Source organism: Rhinoraja longicauda, chromosome 7, assembly GCF_053455715.1.
Source record: "Rhinoraja longicauda isolate Sanriku21f chromosome 7, sRhiLon1.1, whole genome shotgun sequence".
NCBI lineage: Eukaryota > Metazoa > Chordata > Chondrichthyes > Rajiformes > Arhynchobatidae > Rhinoraja > Rhinoraja longicauda.
This window is the reverse complement of record NC_135959.1, coordinates 532,568-546,643: the sequence shown is the minus strand read 5'-3', so window position 1 is coordinate 546,643 and position 14,076 is coordinate 532,568. Positions and strand designations below refer to the sequence as shown.

The 14,076-nt window shown below is 59.9% G+C and overlaps 2 protein-coding genes across 2 annotated transcripts in view; one reads left to right on the top strand and one right to left on the bottom strand.

Annotated features, from left to right (window-relative positions):
- The window catches only part of LOC144595406 (amyloid beta precursor protein binding family B member 1-like), a 29,912-nt gene extending 24,989 nt beyond the window's left edge, over positions 1-4,923 (top strand). Inside the window, exon 11 of the mRNA XM_078402908.1 lies at positions 4,859-4,923. Coding sequence (XP_078259034.1) covers positions 4,859-4,923 — 65 coding nt within the window. The remainder of the gene's footprint in view (positions 1-4,858) is intronic.
- A 7,681-nt stretch (positions 4,924-12,604) lies between these two features.
- Positions 12,605-14,076, bottom strand: part of ilk (integrin-linked kinase) — a 27,924-nt gene continuing 26,452 nt past the window's right edge. The window contains 2 exon segments of the mRNA XM_078402937.1: positions 12,605-12,941; positions 13,672-13,802. Of these exon segments, the coding sequence (XP_078259063.1) occupies positions 12,792-12,941; positions 13,672-13,802 (281 nt within the window). The 3' untranslated portion in view covers positions 12,605-12,791.

The window sequence follows — 14,076 nt, the reverse complement described above, 5'->3', positions numbered from 1 at the left end:
CCTGCACTGGGCACCCTGCCCCCTCCCTGCCCCTGCACTGGGCACCCTGCCCCTGCACTGGGCACCCTGCCCCTGCACTGGGCACCCTGCCCCCTCCCTGCCCCTGCACTGGGCACCCTGCCCCTGCACTGGGCACCCTGCCCCTGCACTGGGCACCCTGCCCCTGCACTGGGCACCCTGCCCCCTCCCTGCCCCTGCCCCTGCACTGGGCACCCTGCCCCCTCCCTGCCCCTGCACTGGGCACCCTGCCCCTGCACTGGGCACCCTGCCCCATCCCTGCCCCATCCCTGCCCCTGCACTGGGCACCCTGCCCCCTCCCTGCCCCTGCACTGGGCACCCTGCCCCTGCACTGGGCACCCTGCCCCCTCCCTGCCCCTGCACTGGGCACCCTGCCCCCTCCCTGCCCTGCACTGGGCACCCTGCCCCTGCACTGGGCACCCTGCCCCCTCCCTGCCCCTGCACTGGGCACCCTGCCCCCCCCTGCCCCTGCACTGGGCACCCTGCCCCTGCACTGGGCACCCTGCCCCCTCCCTGCCCCTGCACTGGGCACCCTGCCCCCTCCCTGCCCCTGCACTGGGCACCCTGCCCCTGCACTGGGCACCCTGCCCCTGCACTGGGCACCCTGCCCCTGCACTGGGCACCCTGCCCCCTCCCTGCCCCTGCACTGGGCACCCTGCCCCCTCCCTGCCCCTGCACTGGGCACCCTGCCCCTGCACTGGGCACCCTGCCCCCTCCCTGCCCCTGCACTGGGCACCCTGCCCCCTCCCTGCCCTGCACTGGGCACCCTGCCCCTGCACTGGGCACCCTGCCCCCTCCCTGCCCCTGCACTGGGCTCCCTGCCCCTGCACTGGGCACCCTGCCCCTGCACTGGGCACCCTGCCCCCTCCCTGCCCCTGCACTGGGCACCCTGCCCCTGCACTGGGCACCCTGCCCCTGCACTGGGCACCCTGCCCGAGCTCAAAACAATCCAACTCTTCCCCACAAACAGTGAAAGTCAGAACGCAAACTCCTCACTTCTGTCTCATCACGAGAATTGAAATTGCTAAGGAGGCAGATTATGAAATAAATCTTAAAATATGCCCGGCTGTTGCCAGGGGTGGGTGTGGGCACTACAACCTCAAACACACTTCGAACTACATGGACTATTATTGTTATTATTGCACTATTATCGGTTGTGTGCGTGTGCGTATGATCTGTGTAAATGTGTATATGTGAGTATGTGTGTAAACACACACTGAGCTCTGCTTTCTCGGTTATGATATTGTTCACAGTGCACTCTGTTCACAGTTTGTGTTGTGCTACTGCATGTCAGAATGTCATTGTTCTATCTGGGACACACGACACTAAACACTCTGATTACCACACACTGAATGCTGATGGAAACAAACCAAGACCCACTCTGTTAGTGAATGCCATGGGTACGGAGGCAACACACACACACAGGCGTGTGGCCGGGCACTGGGGGGGGGAGGGTGGAGTGGAGACACCCACCCACGCACGCACGCACCCACCCACCCACCCACCCACCCACGCATGCGCGCGGCCGGGTGTAAAAGCCACAGGGGGAACATCACCTGCACGTAGTCCCGTAACACATGACAGAAACAGTAGCCCAGGTGTAGGCCAGACAGCACGGATGACACACACAGCCCTCCCCTGCCTGACACTACCTGACACCTCACGCCCACTACAGCCACTACTGCATTGAGTCTGTGGTGAGCAGCCCATGTCAAAGTAGCATGTCAGGTCACACACACAGACGTGCCCACACCCAACTCTGGCAACAGCATATTTTAAGATTTAGTTCATAATCTGCCTCCTTAGTAATTTCAACTCTCGTGATGAGACGGAAGTGAGGAGTTTGCGTTCTGACTTTCACTGTTTATGGGGACGAGTTGGATTGTTGTGAGCAGGGGCAGGGCGCAGGGGCAGGGTGCCCAGTGCAGGGGCAGGGCGCAGGGTGCCCAGTGCAGGGGCAGGGTGTCCAGTGAAGGGGCAGGGGCAGGGTGCCCAGTGCAGGGGCAGGGGCAGGGTGCCCAGTGCAGGGCTGGCACAGGGGCAGGGTGCTCAGTGCAGGGGCAGGGTGCCCAGTGCAGGGGCAGGGTGTCCAGTGCAGGGGCAGGGTGCCCAGTTCAGGGTTGGCACAGGGGCAGGGTGCCCAGTGCAGGGGCAGGGTGCCCAGTGCAGGGTTGGCACAGGGGCAGGGTGCTCAGTGCAGGGGCAGGGTGCCCAGTGCAGGAGCAGGTTGCCCAGTGCAGAGGCAGGGTGGGTGCAGGGGCAGGGTGCCCAGTGCAGGGCGGGCGCAGGGGCAGGGTGTCCAGTGCAGGGTGCCCAATGCAGGGGCAGGGTGCCCAGTGCAGGGGCAGGGTGCCCAGTGCAGGGTGCCCAGTGCAGGGGCAGGGTGCCCAGTGCAGGGGAAGGGCAGGTGCAGGGGCAGGGTGCCCAGTGCAGGGGCAGGGTGCCCAGTGCAGGGGCAGGGTGCCCAGTGCAGGGGAAGGGCAGGTGCAGGGCGGGTGCAGGGTGCCCAGTGCAGGGTCAGGGCGGGTGCAGGGTGCCCAGTGCAGGGGCAGGGTGCCCAGTGCAGGGGCAGGGTGCCCAGTGCAGGGGCAGGGTGCCCAGTGCAGGGTGCCCAGTGCAGGAGCAGGATGCCCATAGCAGGGGCAGGGCGGGTTCAGGGTGCCCAGTGTAGGGGCAGGGTGGGTGCAGGGTGCCCAGTGCAGGGCGGGCGCAGGGGCAGGGTGCCCAGTGCAGGGGCAGGGTGCCCAGTGTAGGGGCAGGGTGTCCAGTGCAGGGGCACGGTGCCCAGTCCAGGGGCAGGGCGGGTGCAGGGTGCCCAGTGCAGGGGCAGGGCGGGTGCAGGGTGCCCAGTGCAGGGGCAGGGCGGGTGCAGGGTGCCCAGTGCAGGGGCAGGTGCAGGGTGCCCAGTGCAGGTGCAGGGTGCCCAGTGCAGGGTGCCCAGTGCAGGGGCAGGGTGCCCAGTGCAGGGGCCGGGTGCCCAGAGCATGGGCAGGGCAGGTACAGAGGCAGAGGTGGTGATACTGGGGCAGGATCTCTCTCCAGAGATGCTGCCTGTCCTGCTGAGTTACTCCAGCTTTTTGTGTGTACCCACACTGACCTTTCTGTCCTGGGTCTCCTCCATTGTCAGAGTGAGGCTGAACACAAATTGGAGGAACAGCATCTCATATGTTGTTTGGGCAGCTTGCAGCCCAGTGGAATGAATATTGATTCCTCTCCCTTCAGGCAGTCCTGGCATTCCCTCTCTCTCTATCCCTCCCCCACCCAAGTCGCACCAGCTTCTCGTTCTCACCCATCAAACAGCTATCAGCGGCCTGTTCCCCTTATCACCGTTACTTTTTTACATATCTTTCATTCATTGTTCTTTATCTGTCTACATCACTACTGCAGTGAGTCTGTGGTGAACAGCCCATGTCAAAGCAACAAGTACAATTGTGGTTTTGTAGCAAGGAAGTGCAGATGCTCAGTTACACCGAAGACAGACACAAAACGCTGGAGTAACTCAGCGGCGGCACAGGCAGCATCTCTGGAGAAACGGGTGACTGAAGAAGGGTCATGAACCAAAACATCACCCATTCCTTCTCTCCACAGATGCTGCCTGCCCTGCTGAGTTACTCCAGCGTTTTGTGTCTGTCTTCGGTGTAACTCAGAGATATCCGCACTTCCTTGCTACACAGTGATGATGACTTGTCAAATTCTCAGAGAATCTTTCAAAACCAAACCAAACTTGCAGTTTAACCACACAGGCAGATATCAGACTGCCCTGTCCATCACCGGCTCACACCTCTCCACCATCAAAGAGATTTCCAGGAGTCGCTGCCTCAAAAAGGCAGCCAGCATCATCAGAGACCCACACCACCCTGGCCACACTCTCACTGACCCACACCCCCCTGGCCACTCTCACTGACCCACACCACCCTGGCCACACTCTCACTGACCCACACCACCTTGGCCACACTCTCACTGACCCACACCACCCTGGCCACACTCTCATTTCACCCCTGCCACCAGGAAGAAGGTACAGGAGCCTGAAAACTAACGTCCAGGAACAGCTTCTGCCCTACAGACATCAGGCTATTAAACACTACAACCTCAAATAAGCTCTGAACTACATGGACTATTATTATTATTATTGACTGCTATTGTTTGCTTTTTGAATATGTGTGTGCGTGCGTGTGTGTATATGTGTGTGTGCTTGCGTGTGCGTGTGTGTGCGTGTGTATATCTGTGTGTGTGTGCGCGTGTGTGTAAATATGCACACTGAACTTTTTTTTCTCTCTCGTTTATCATGTTGTTTACAGTGCACTATGTTCACATATTCTGTTGTGCTGCTGCAAGTAAGAATATCATTGTTCTATCTGGGATACACGACACTAAACACTCTTGACTCGTGACCTTGATAAGGGTTGGCGTTGGCATCATGCTCAGCACGGACATTGTGGGCTGAAGGGCCTGTCCCTGAAGTGAAGGGAGCAGAGTGATGGTGGGGAGGGTGAGGGCAGGCTGGGGTGTCTGAGACTGACCGAGGGTGACGCGGAGAGGTGGTGAGTGGTCACCTTGCCCTGGCGGCAGTGGTCACACCGTTGGTGAGCGGTCAGGGCAGCAGCTCTCCGTCTGTGGCGTTAGCCGGTCACTGCTGAGGCCTTTACACAAGATGTTTACAGCACAGTCGTGTGACTACCACACCCAGTGGAAGTGGTACACACATCCCTCTCCTACTTCCCTCCGCAACCAGGCACCAAACCTCCACTGAGGGCAGTGGCAACCTACAACGTTCAACCCAGCACCGTTCACCACAGCCGCTGCCTGGCATCAACACCTCCGGCTCTTTGTTCCATTGCAGCTTCCCACCGATTCCCATCTCCAGACCTGCCCTCAAGGCCACAGCCAGCCTCTCCCGTCCACTAATGCAACTGTTATACCTGTCACAACGTGAAGAGTGCATTCTCCCACACATGCACGTCCACATGCCCACACATTTGTCCCCTCCCCCCTCACTGAGTCACCCCACTCTGCCACGGTCACTCTCCCTCACAGTCAGAGTCACACAGCATGCAAACAGGCCCTTCGGCCCAACTTGTCTACACTAGTCCCACCTGCCCGCGTTTGGCCCATATCCCTCTAAGGTGAACGTGGAGAACACACTGACTGCTTGCATCAGGGCCTGCTTCAGTAACTCGAACATAGAAAAATAGATGCACGAGGAGGCCATTCAGCCCTTCGAGTCAGCACCGTCATGCAATATGATCATGGCTGATCATCCAAAATCAGTACCTCGTTCTTGCTTTCTCCCCATATCCTTTGATTCCGTTAGCCCTGAGAGCTAAATCTAACTCTCTCTTGAACACACAGTAATCACGGGTACTGACTCGAAGGGCCGAATGGCCTCCTCCTGCACCTATTGTCTAACCCACACTGCCCGCCCCATCACGGGTACTGACCTCCCCACCATCGCAGGGTCTACAGGAGGCGCTGCCTCCAAAAGGCAGCCAGCATCATCAGACCCACACCACCCTGGCCACACTCTCACTGACCCACACCACCCTGGCCACACTCTCACTGACCCACACCACCCTGGCCACACTCTCACTAACCCACAACACCCTGGCCACACTCCCATCTTGCTGCTACCATGGGGAAGAAGGTACAGGAGCCTGAAAACCGTGACCTCCAGGTTCAAGAACAGCTTCATCCCAGCAACATTAAGAATAAGGGGGAGGCCATTTAGTACTGTGATGAGGAAACACTTTTTCATCCAGAGAGTTGTGAATCTGTGGAAGTCTGTGCCACCGAAAGCAGTGGAGGCCGATTCACTGGATATATTCAAGAGAGAGTTAGATTTAGCTCTTAGGGATAACGGAATCAGGGGATATGGAGAAAAAGCAGGAACAGGGTACTGATTTTAGATGATCAGCCATGATCATATTCAATGGCGGTGCTGGCTAGAAGGGCCGAATGGCCTCCTCCTGCACCTATGTTTCTAACCATCAGGCTCTTGCACAACACTAACCTCCCCCCTCCCCCCACCTCAGCACTGAACCACTGTGGACTCTACACTTCAATGTTTGCTCAGTCTGTGGGTTTTGCATTGTTGTCTGACAGGGTGGGTGAAGCACAAATCCACAGTTACCCCCCTCACCCCATTCCCTTCCACCACCACCAGGGCAGTTGTCACCCCCTCACTCCCTACCCACATACTCGGACCTGTTTCCCCCCCCACCCTACAGGCTGTTACCCTCTCTCCTCAGGGATGTCTTCCTCCCTGTCTGTCTCAGTGTCACCCCCTCCTCACCGGCTGTCACCCCCTCCTCACCGGCGGTCTCTCCCCCACCCCGGGTCAGTCTCTCCCCCACCCAGTCAATCCTAGCCCCCACCCCAGGCCGTGTCTCCCCCCCCAACCCCACCGGTTGTCACCCCTCATCTCAGGGCCTATCATCACCACCCAGGGTCTGTCTCAATCTCCCCCCCACCCTGGGTCTGTCACCCACCACCCCACCCCCAAGCACCCCTGGGTGTCTCTACCCCACCCAGGAACTGTTCCCCCCCCCCTCACTGAAGTGGCTCTCATCCCCACCCACCAGGGGACTGTCTCTACCCCCCACCCCAGGGGTTCTCCCATCCCCACACCCCAGGGACTGTCTCGACCCCTCAGGGGGCTCTTTCTCCCCACCCCAAGGGGCTCTCATCCCCCCCCCCCCGGTCTGTCTCTACCCCCACCTCAGGCAGGAGGCTCTCATCGCCATCCCAGGGGCCTCTCATCCCGACCCCAGGGGGTTCTCTCCCCCACCCCAGGGGACTGTCATTACCACCCCAGGGATTCTCTCATCTCCACCCCCCCCCCAGAGGACTGTCCCTAGGGGGAGGCCGTTTAGTACTGAGATGAGGAAACACTTTTTCACCCAGAGAGTTATGAATCTGTGGAAGTCTGTGCCACCGAAGGCAGTGGAGGCCGATTCATTGGATATATTCAAGAGAGTTAGATTTAGCCCATAGGGATAACGGAATCAAGGGATATGGGCAGGAACAGGGTACTGATTTTAGATGATCAGCCATGATCATATTCAATAGACAATAGACAATAGGTGCAGGAGTAGGCCATTCAGCCCTTCGAGCCAGCACCGCCATTCAATGCGATCATGGCTGATCACTCTCAATTAGTACCCCGTTCCTGCCTTCTCCCCATACCCCCTCACTCCGCTATCCTCAAGAGCTCTATCCAGCTCTCTCTTGAAAGCATCCAATGAACTGGTCTCCACTGCCTTCTGAGGCAGAGAATTCCACACCTTCACCACTCTCTGACTGAAAAAGTTCCTCCTCATCTCCGTTCTAAATGGCCCACCCCTTATTCTTAAACTGTGGCCCCTTGTTCTGGACTCCCCCAACATTGGGAACATGTTTCCTGCCTCTAATGTGTCCAATCCCCTAATTATCTTATATGTTTCAATAAGATCCCCCCTCATCCTTCTAAATTCCAGTGTATACAAGCCCAATCGCTCCAGCCTTTCAACATACGACAGTCCCGCCATTCCGGGAATTAACCTAGTAATTATTCAATGGCGGTGCTGGCTAGAAGGGCCGAATTGCCTCCTGCACCTATGTTTCTAACCATCAGGCTCTTGCACAACACTAACCTCCCCCCCCCCTCAGCACTGAACCACTTTGGACTCTACACTTCAATGTTTGCTCAGTCTGCGGGTTTTGCATTGTTGTCATACAGTTCACTGGGACAACTGATAATCCGCTGTGTTTCTTTGTTGACATTGCATCTAACATCCTTGCAAAGTTGCAGCTAATAAGCAAGTTCCACTTCATCAGGTGTGCACATGACAGATGAACTCTGGTCTCTCCAGATAAGAGGCTGCTCAGGGCCGAATCCTGAGAGAAAAACAGGATTCCCCCCCCCACCCTACAGGCTGTTACCCTCTCTCCTCAGGGATGTCTTCCTCCCAGGGTCTGTCTCAGTGTCACCCCCCTCCTCACCGGCTGTCACCCCCTCCCCACTGGCGGTCTCTCCCCCCACCCAGTCTGTCCTAGCCCCCACCCCAGGCCGTGACTCCCCCCCCAACCCCACCGGTTGTCACCCCTCACCCCAGGGCCTATCATCACCACCCAGGGTCTGTCTCAATCTCCCCCCCACCCCGCGTCTGTCACCCACCACCCCACCCCGCAAGCACCCCTGGGTGTCTCTACCCCACCCAGGAACTGTCCCACCCCCTCACGGAAGTGGCTCTCATCCCCACCCACTAGGGGCTGTCTCTATCCCCACCCCAGGGGTTCTCCCATCCCCACCCCAGGGGGTTCTCTCCCCCACCCCAGGGGGTTCTCCCATCCCCACCCCAGGGGGTTCTCTCCCCCACCCCAGGGGGTTCTCTCCCCCACCCCAGGGGGTTCTCTCCCCCACCCCAGGGGGTTCTCCCATCCCCCACCCCAGGGGGTTCTCTCATCCCCCACCCCAGGGGGTTCTCTCCCCCACCCCAGGGGGTTCTCCCATCCCCCACCCCAGGGGGTTCTCCCATCCCCCACCCCAGGGGGTTCTCTCATCCCCCACCCCAGGGGGTTCTCTCCCCCACCCCAGGGAGTTCTCCCATCCCCCACCCCAGGGGGTTCTCCCATCCCCCACCCCAGGGGGTTCTCCCATCCCCCACCCCAGGGGGTTCTCTCATCCCCCACCCCAGGGGGTTCTCTCCCCCACCCCAGACCCCACCCTCTCCCCCACCCCAGGGGGTTCTCCCATCCCCCACCCCAGGGGGTTCTCCCATCCCCCACCCCAGGGGGTTCTCCCATCCCCCACCCCAGGGGGTTCTCTCATCCCCCACCCCAGGGGGTTCTCTCCCCCACCCCAGGGAGTTCTCCCATCCCCCACCCCAGGGGGTTCTCTCCCCCACCCCAGGGGGTTCTCCCATCCCCCACCCCAGGGGGTTCTCTCCCCCACCCCAGGGGGTTCTCCCATCCCCCACCCCAGGGGGTTCTCCCATCCCCCACCCCAGGGGGTTCTCTCCCCCACCCCAGGGGGTTCTCCCATCCCCCACCCCAGGGGGTTCTCCCATCCCCCACCCCAGGGGGTTCTCCCATCCCCCACCCCAGGGGGTTCTCCCATCCCCCACCCCAGGGGGTTCTCTCCCCCACCCCAGGGGGTTCTCCCATCCCCCACCCCAGGGGGTTCTCCCATCCCCCACCCCAGGGGGTTCTCCCATCCCCCACCCCAGGGGGTTCTCCCATCCCCCACCCCAGGGGGTTCTCCCATCCCCCACCCCAGACCCCAGACCCCAGACCCCAGACCCCACCCTCTCCCCCCGGCACTCACTGACCTGCAGCGCGAAGTCTAGCGCGGTGAAGGCCGCTCTACAGGCCCAGCAGCTGATGTTGAGCCCGCGGGCTGAGGTGAGAAGGGGCAGCGGGACGGGAGGGGCGGCCAGGCGGTGGGGCCCGGAGCCGGAGCCGGAGCTGAGGGCCCACAGAGCAGCGCATAGGAGGGCGAGGAGCGGCCGTGCCGCCATCACACCGGTCATACTGTCAGTGGTCACCGCGCCGCCATCACATCGCCATCGCCAGCGCCAGCGCCGTCACCATGGAGGCAACGGCCCCCCCGTCACGTGGGTCAGTGTGGACACGGGGCGGGGCTTGATGGCGCGCCACGCCCTACGAAGGCAGGGTCCGTGATGAATGACAGCCGCTGGGGCGGGGCATAGGGAGGGGCCGGAGCCTGATGACGCTTTACGTCCAACGGGGGCGGGGTCTGTGATGAGTGACAGCTGCTGGGGTGGGAAATGGGGAGGTGCCGGGGTCTGATGCGCTCCACGGGGGTGGGGATGAGGAGAGGCCGGGCATTGAGAGGGGGCGGGGTCTAAACGTCACCGGGGCGGGGCGAATGAGTGACGCGCAGCCAGGGCGGGGACTGTTGTCGCGACAAGCCCCGAAGTGGCCTGGTATTGAGTGACAGCCGCAAGGGCGGGGCATCGTCTGGATTGACATCTCGTTTCACAAAGTGCTGGAGTAACTCAGTGGGTCAGGCAGCATCTGTGGAGAACACGGATAGGTGACGTTTCACAGAGTGCTGGAGTAACTCAGCGGGTCAGGCAGCATCTGTGGAAAACATGGATAGGTGACGTTTCGAGTCGAGACCCTTCTTCAGACACTGTACTGTCAAGTCAAGTCAATTTTATTGGTATAGCACATTTAAAAACAACCTACGTTGACCAAAGTGCTGATCTCCTCCACTGGGATAGGCCACTCACCTTCACAGTTGCTGCGATTTAAGTGGCAGTGGTTTTGTTCTGTGATGGTCTCATTCATGTCCCGTGTACGGAGGAGGTACAGTGAAAAGCTTTTGTTGCGGGCTAACCAGTCAGTGGAAAGGCAATACACGATTGCAATCGAGCGTTTTACAGTGTACTGATACAGGATAAAGGGAATAATGTTTTCATATCATATCTTATATATACAGCCGGAAACAGGCCTTTTCGGCCCACCAAGTCCGTGCCGCCCAGCGATCCCCGTACATTAACACTATCCTACACCCACTAGGGACAATTTTTACATTTACCCAGCCAATTAACCTACATACCTGTACGTCTTTGGAGTGTGGGAGGAAACCGAAGATCTCGGAGAAAACCCACGCAGGTCACGGGGAGAACGTACAAACTCCTTACAGTGCAGCACCCGTAGTCAGGATCGAACCTGAGTCTCCGGCGCTGCATTCGCTGTAAAGCAGCAACTCTAACCGCTGCGCTACCGTGCCGCCATTTGTGTAAGTGAAAGCCAGCATGACGTTGCACAGAGCGCTGCAGTAACTCAGCGGGTCAGGCAGCGTCTGTGGAGAAGGAATGGGTGACGTTTCGGATCGAGACCGTTCTTCAGACTCAGAGGAGAGGCAGTCTAAAGAAGGTGTGAAAATGGGAGATCAAAGGGGACATAGTTCAAGGAAAATGTAGAATAGATCATTGTCATATGAGGAAAGATTGGAAAGTGGGCTTGTATTCACTGGAGTTTAGCAGGATGAGAGGGGATCTTATAGAGAGACGTATAAAATTATAAAAGGACTGGACAGGCTAGATGTAGGAAAAATGTTCCCAGTGTTGGGGGAGTCCAGAACTAGGGGCCACAGTCTAAGAATAAAGGGAAGGACAATTAAAACTGAGATGAGAGAAAACTTTTTCACCCAGAGAGTTGTGAATTTGTGGAATTCTCTTCCACAGAAGGCAGTGGAGGTCAATTCACTGGATGGATTTAAGAGAGAGTTAGATAGAGCTCTAGGGGCTAGTGGAATCAAGGGGTGTGGGGAGAAGGCAGGCACGGGTTACTGATTGTGGATGATCAGCCATGATCACATTGAATGGCGGTGCTGGCTGGAAGAGCTAAATGGCCTCCTCCTGCACCTATTTTCTGTGTTATATTCAGTCAGCAGAAATACTAAAGTCAGCAGTCCGAAGAAAGGTCTCGACCTGAAATGTCACCTAATCCTTTTCTGCCTGACCCGCTGAGTTACTCCAGCATATTGTGTCCATCTTCAGCAGAAAGACTATACATGATTACAATGAAGCTGCCCAGAGTCCTGCTTGTCACACACAAAGACACAATGTGCATTGGAAATCTATCTGTCTGTTTTTAATGCAAAATCCATAAAGTTATATATTCAATAAAACAGCAGTGATACAATGACTGGAAATACAAGTGGTGTATAAATTAGCTACATGATGAGCAGGTTGGCTAGGGAGGGGAGCGAGCAGCAGTGGACAGTGTGTGGTCAGGCTGAGGGTTAATGAGGTTAGGCCACAGCTCAGGGACACAGACACAAGGTCACCCGCACGCACGCACGGTCCATGAGAGGCCAGGGGCAAGGCACAGGTTGGGGGGGTAGCACCCCAAAACTGGTCACAGTGGGGGAAGGGGTATAGTACCCTGAAACTGGTCACAGTGGGGAGGGGGGGGTAGCACCCCAAAACTGGTCACAGTGGGGGGGGGGGTGGATAGCACCCAGATACTGGTCACAGTGGGGGGGAATAGCACCCAGATACTGGTCACAGTGGGGGGAATAGCACCCAGATACTGGTCACAGTGGGGAGGAGGGGGAGCACAGTGATACTGGTCACTGTGGGGAGGGGGGGTTAGTACCCCAAAACTGGTCACAGTGGGGGAAGGGGGGTAGTACCCTGAAACTGTTTACAGTAGGGAGGGATAGCACCCCGATTCTGGTCAATTGGGGGGGGGGGGGAAGCATAGTGCTCACTGTGGGGAGTGGTCACCGGCGGTGTGAGGTTGTGGTGCTGTAAGGCAGGTGGGGGTGGCGAGGGTGGGTGGGGTGGGGGGTGGTGAGGGTGGGTGGGGGTGGGGTTAGCGAGGGAGGGTGGGGGTGGGGTTAGCGAGGGTGGGTGGGGGTGGGGTTAGCGAGGGTGGCGAGGTTGGGTGAGGTTGTGGTGCTGTAAGGCAGGTGGGGGTGGCGAGGGTGGGTGGGGGTGGGGTTGGTGGGGGTGGGGTTAGCGAGGGTGGGTGGGAGTGGGCGAGGGTGGGTGGGGGTGATGAGGGATTAGTGGGGGTGGGGTTGGCGAGGGTGGGTGGGGGTGGGGTTGGCGAGGGTGGGTGGGAGTGGGCGAGGGTGGGTGGGAGTGGGCGAGGGTGGGTGGGGGTGATGAGGGATTAGTGGGGGTGGGGTTGGCGAGGGTGGGTGGGGATGGGGTTGGTGGGAGTGGGCGAGGGTGGGTGGGGGTGATGAGGGATTAGTGGGGGTGGGGGTGGGGTGGGTGGGGGTGGCGAGGGTGGGTGGGCTGCGCCCACGGCCGCTACTTGTCCTGCATCTTCTCCATGATGGGCACGATCATGTCAAACATGGGTCTCTTGGCGGGGTCCTCGTTCATGCAGATCTTCATCAGCTTGCACACGTGCGGGGAGATGCCCGGTGGGATGGTGGGCCGCAGACCCTCCAGCGACACCTGGCCAGGGTATCGCCAGTTAGAGTGGGCACTGACCCCACACCCACCCACCCACGCCCACCCCACACTCCCAAGTCCACCTCTCACCCTCACCGACCCCAACACCCCCACCCCGCACCCATCCCACCCCACCACCAGACACCTGGTTACGGTATCGCTGGTTAGTGGGCACCGACTCCGCACCCACCCACCCTCACCCTGCACCCACCCCCCACCCCCCCCCCCCCCAGAGACACCCCCACCCTGCTCCCACTCCCCCAGACACCCCCACCCACCCCCACCCTGCTCCCACCCACCCACTCCCCCACCCTGCTCCCACCCCCAGAGACACCCCCACCCCACGGTATCACCCACACACCCCTACCCCCATTCCCACCCACCCACCCCTACCCCCATTCCCACCCACCCCCACCCTCACCTCCAACCCCACCCCAGACACCTGGCCACAGTATCACCGGTTAGAGTGGGCACTGACCCACCCTATCCCACGCCCATCCCTGCCCAAGGTAAGAGTGGGCACCGACCCTGCACTGGCCCATCCCACCCTAACTCCACGCCCACTCATCCCATCCCATCCCATCCCACACCGACCCCCACCCCCACCCACACCCACACCCACCCATGGTATCGCCAGTTACAGTGGGCACCGACCCCAACCCCCACCCACCCATGGTATCGCCGGTTACAGTGGGCACCGACCCTCTCCCCCCCTCCTTGACCCCCGACGTACCTTCATGCCGATCTCCATGTTGGACAGGTCAGCGAAGGGAACCTCCCGGGTCACCAGCTCCCAAAGCAAGATGGCGAAGCTCCACATGTCTGCTGACCGCCGGTTAATCTCCTCCGCCTTCTTCTGTAGAGCTGGGGGAGGGGGGGGGGGTGGGGGAGAGACGGTCAGGGGGGGGGGCTGGGGGGGGGGGGAAGCCGGTCGGGGGGGCTGGGGGGGACAGCTGGTCAAGGCGGGTGCGTACATGCTCGGGGTCTGGGGGTGTGGGTCAGTGGGGGGGGCGAGCGGAGGGGTCGTGGGGGGCGTGGGCGAGGGGAGGGGGTGGGTGTGGGTGGTAAGGGGAGGGGCGAGGGGGTATACTCACCCTCGGGGGCGACCCAGGCGGGCGCGTACATGCGTCCGGGACAC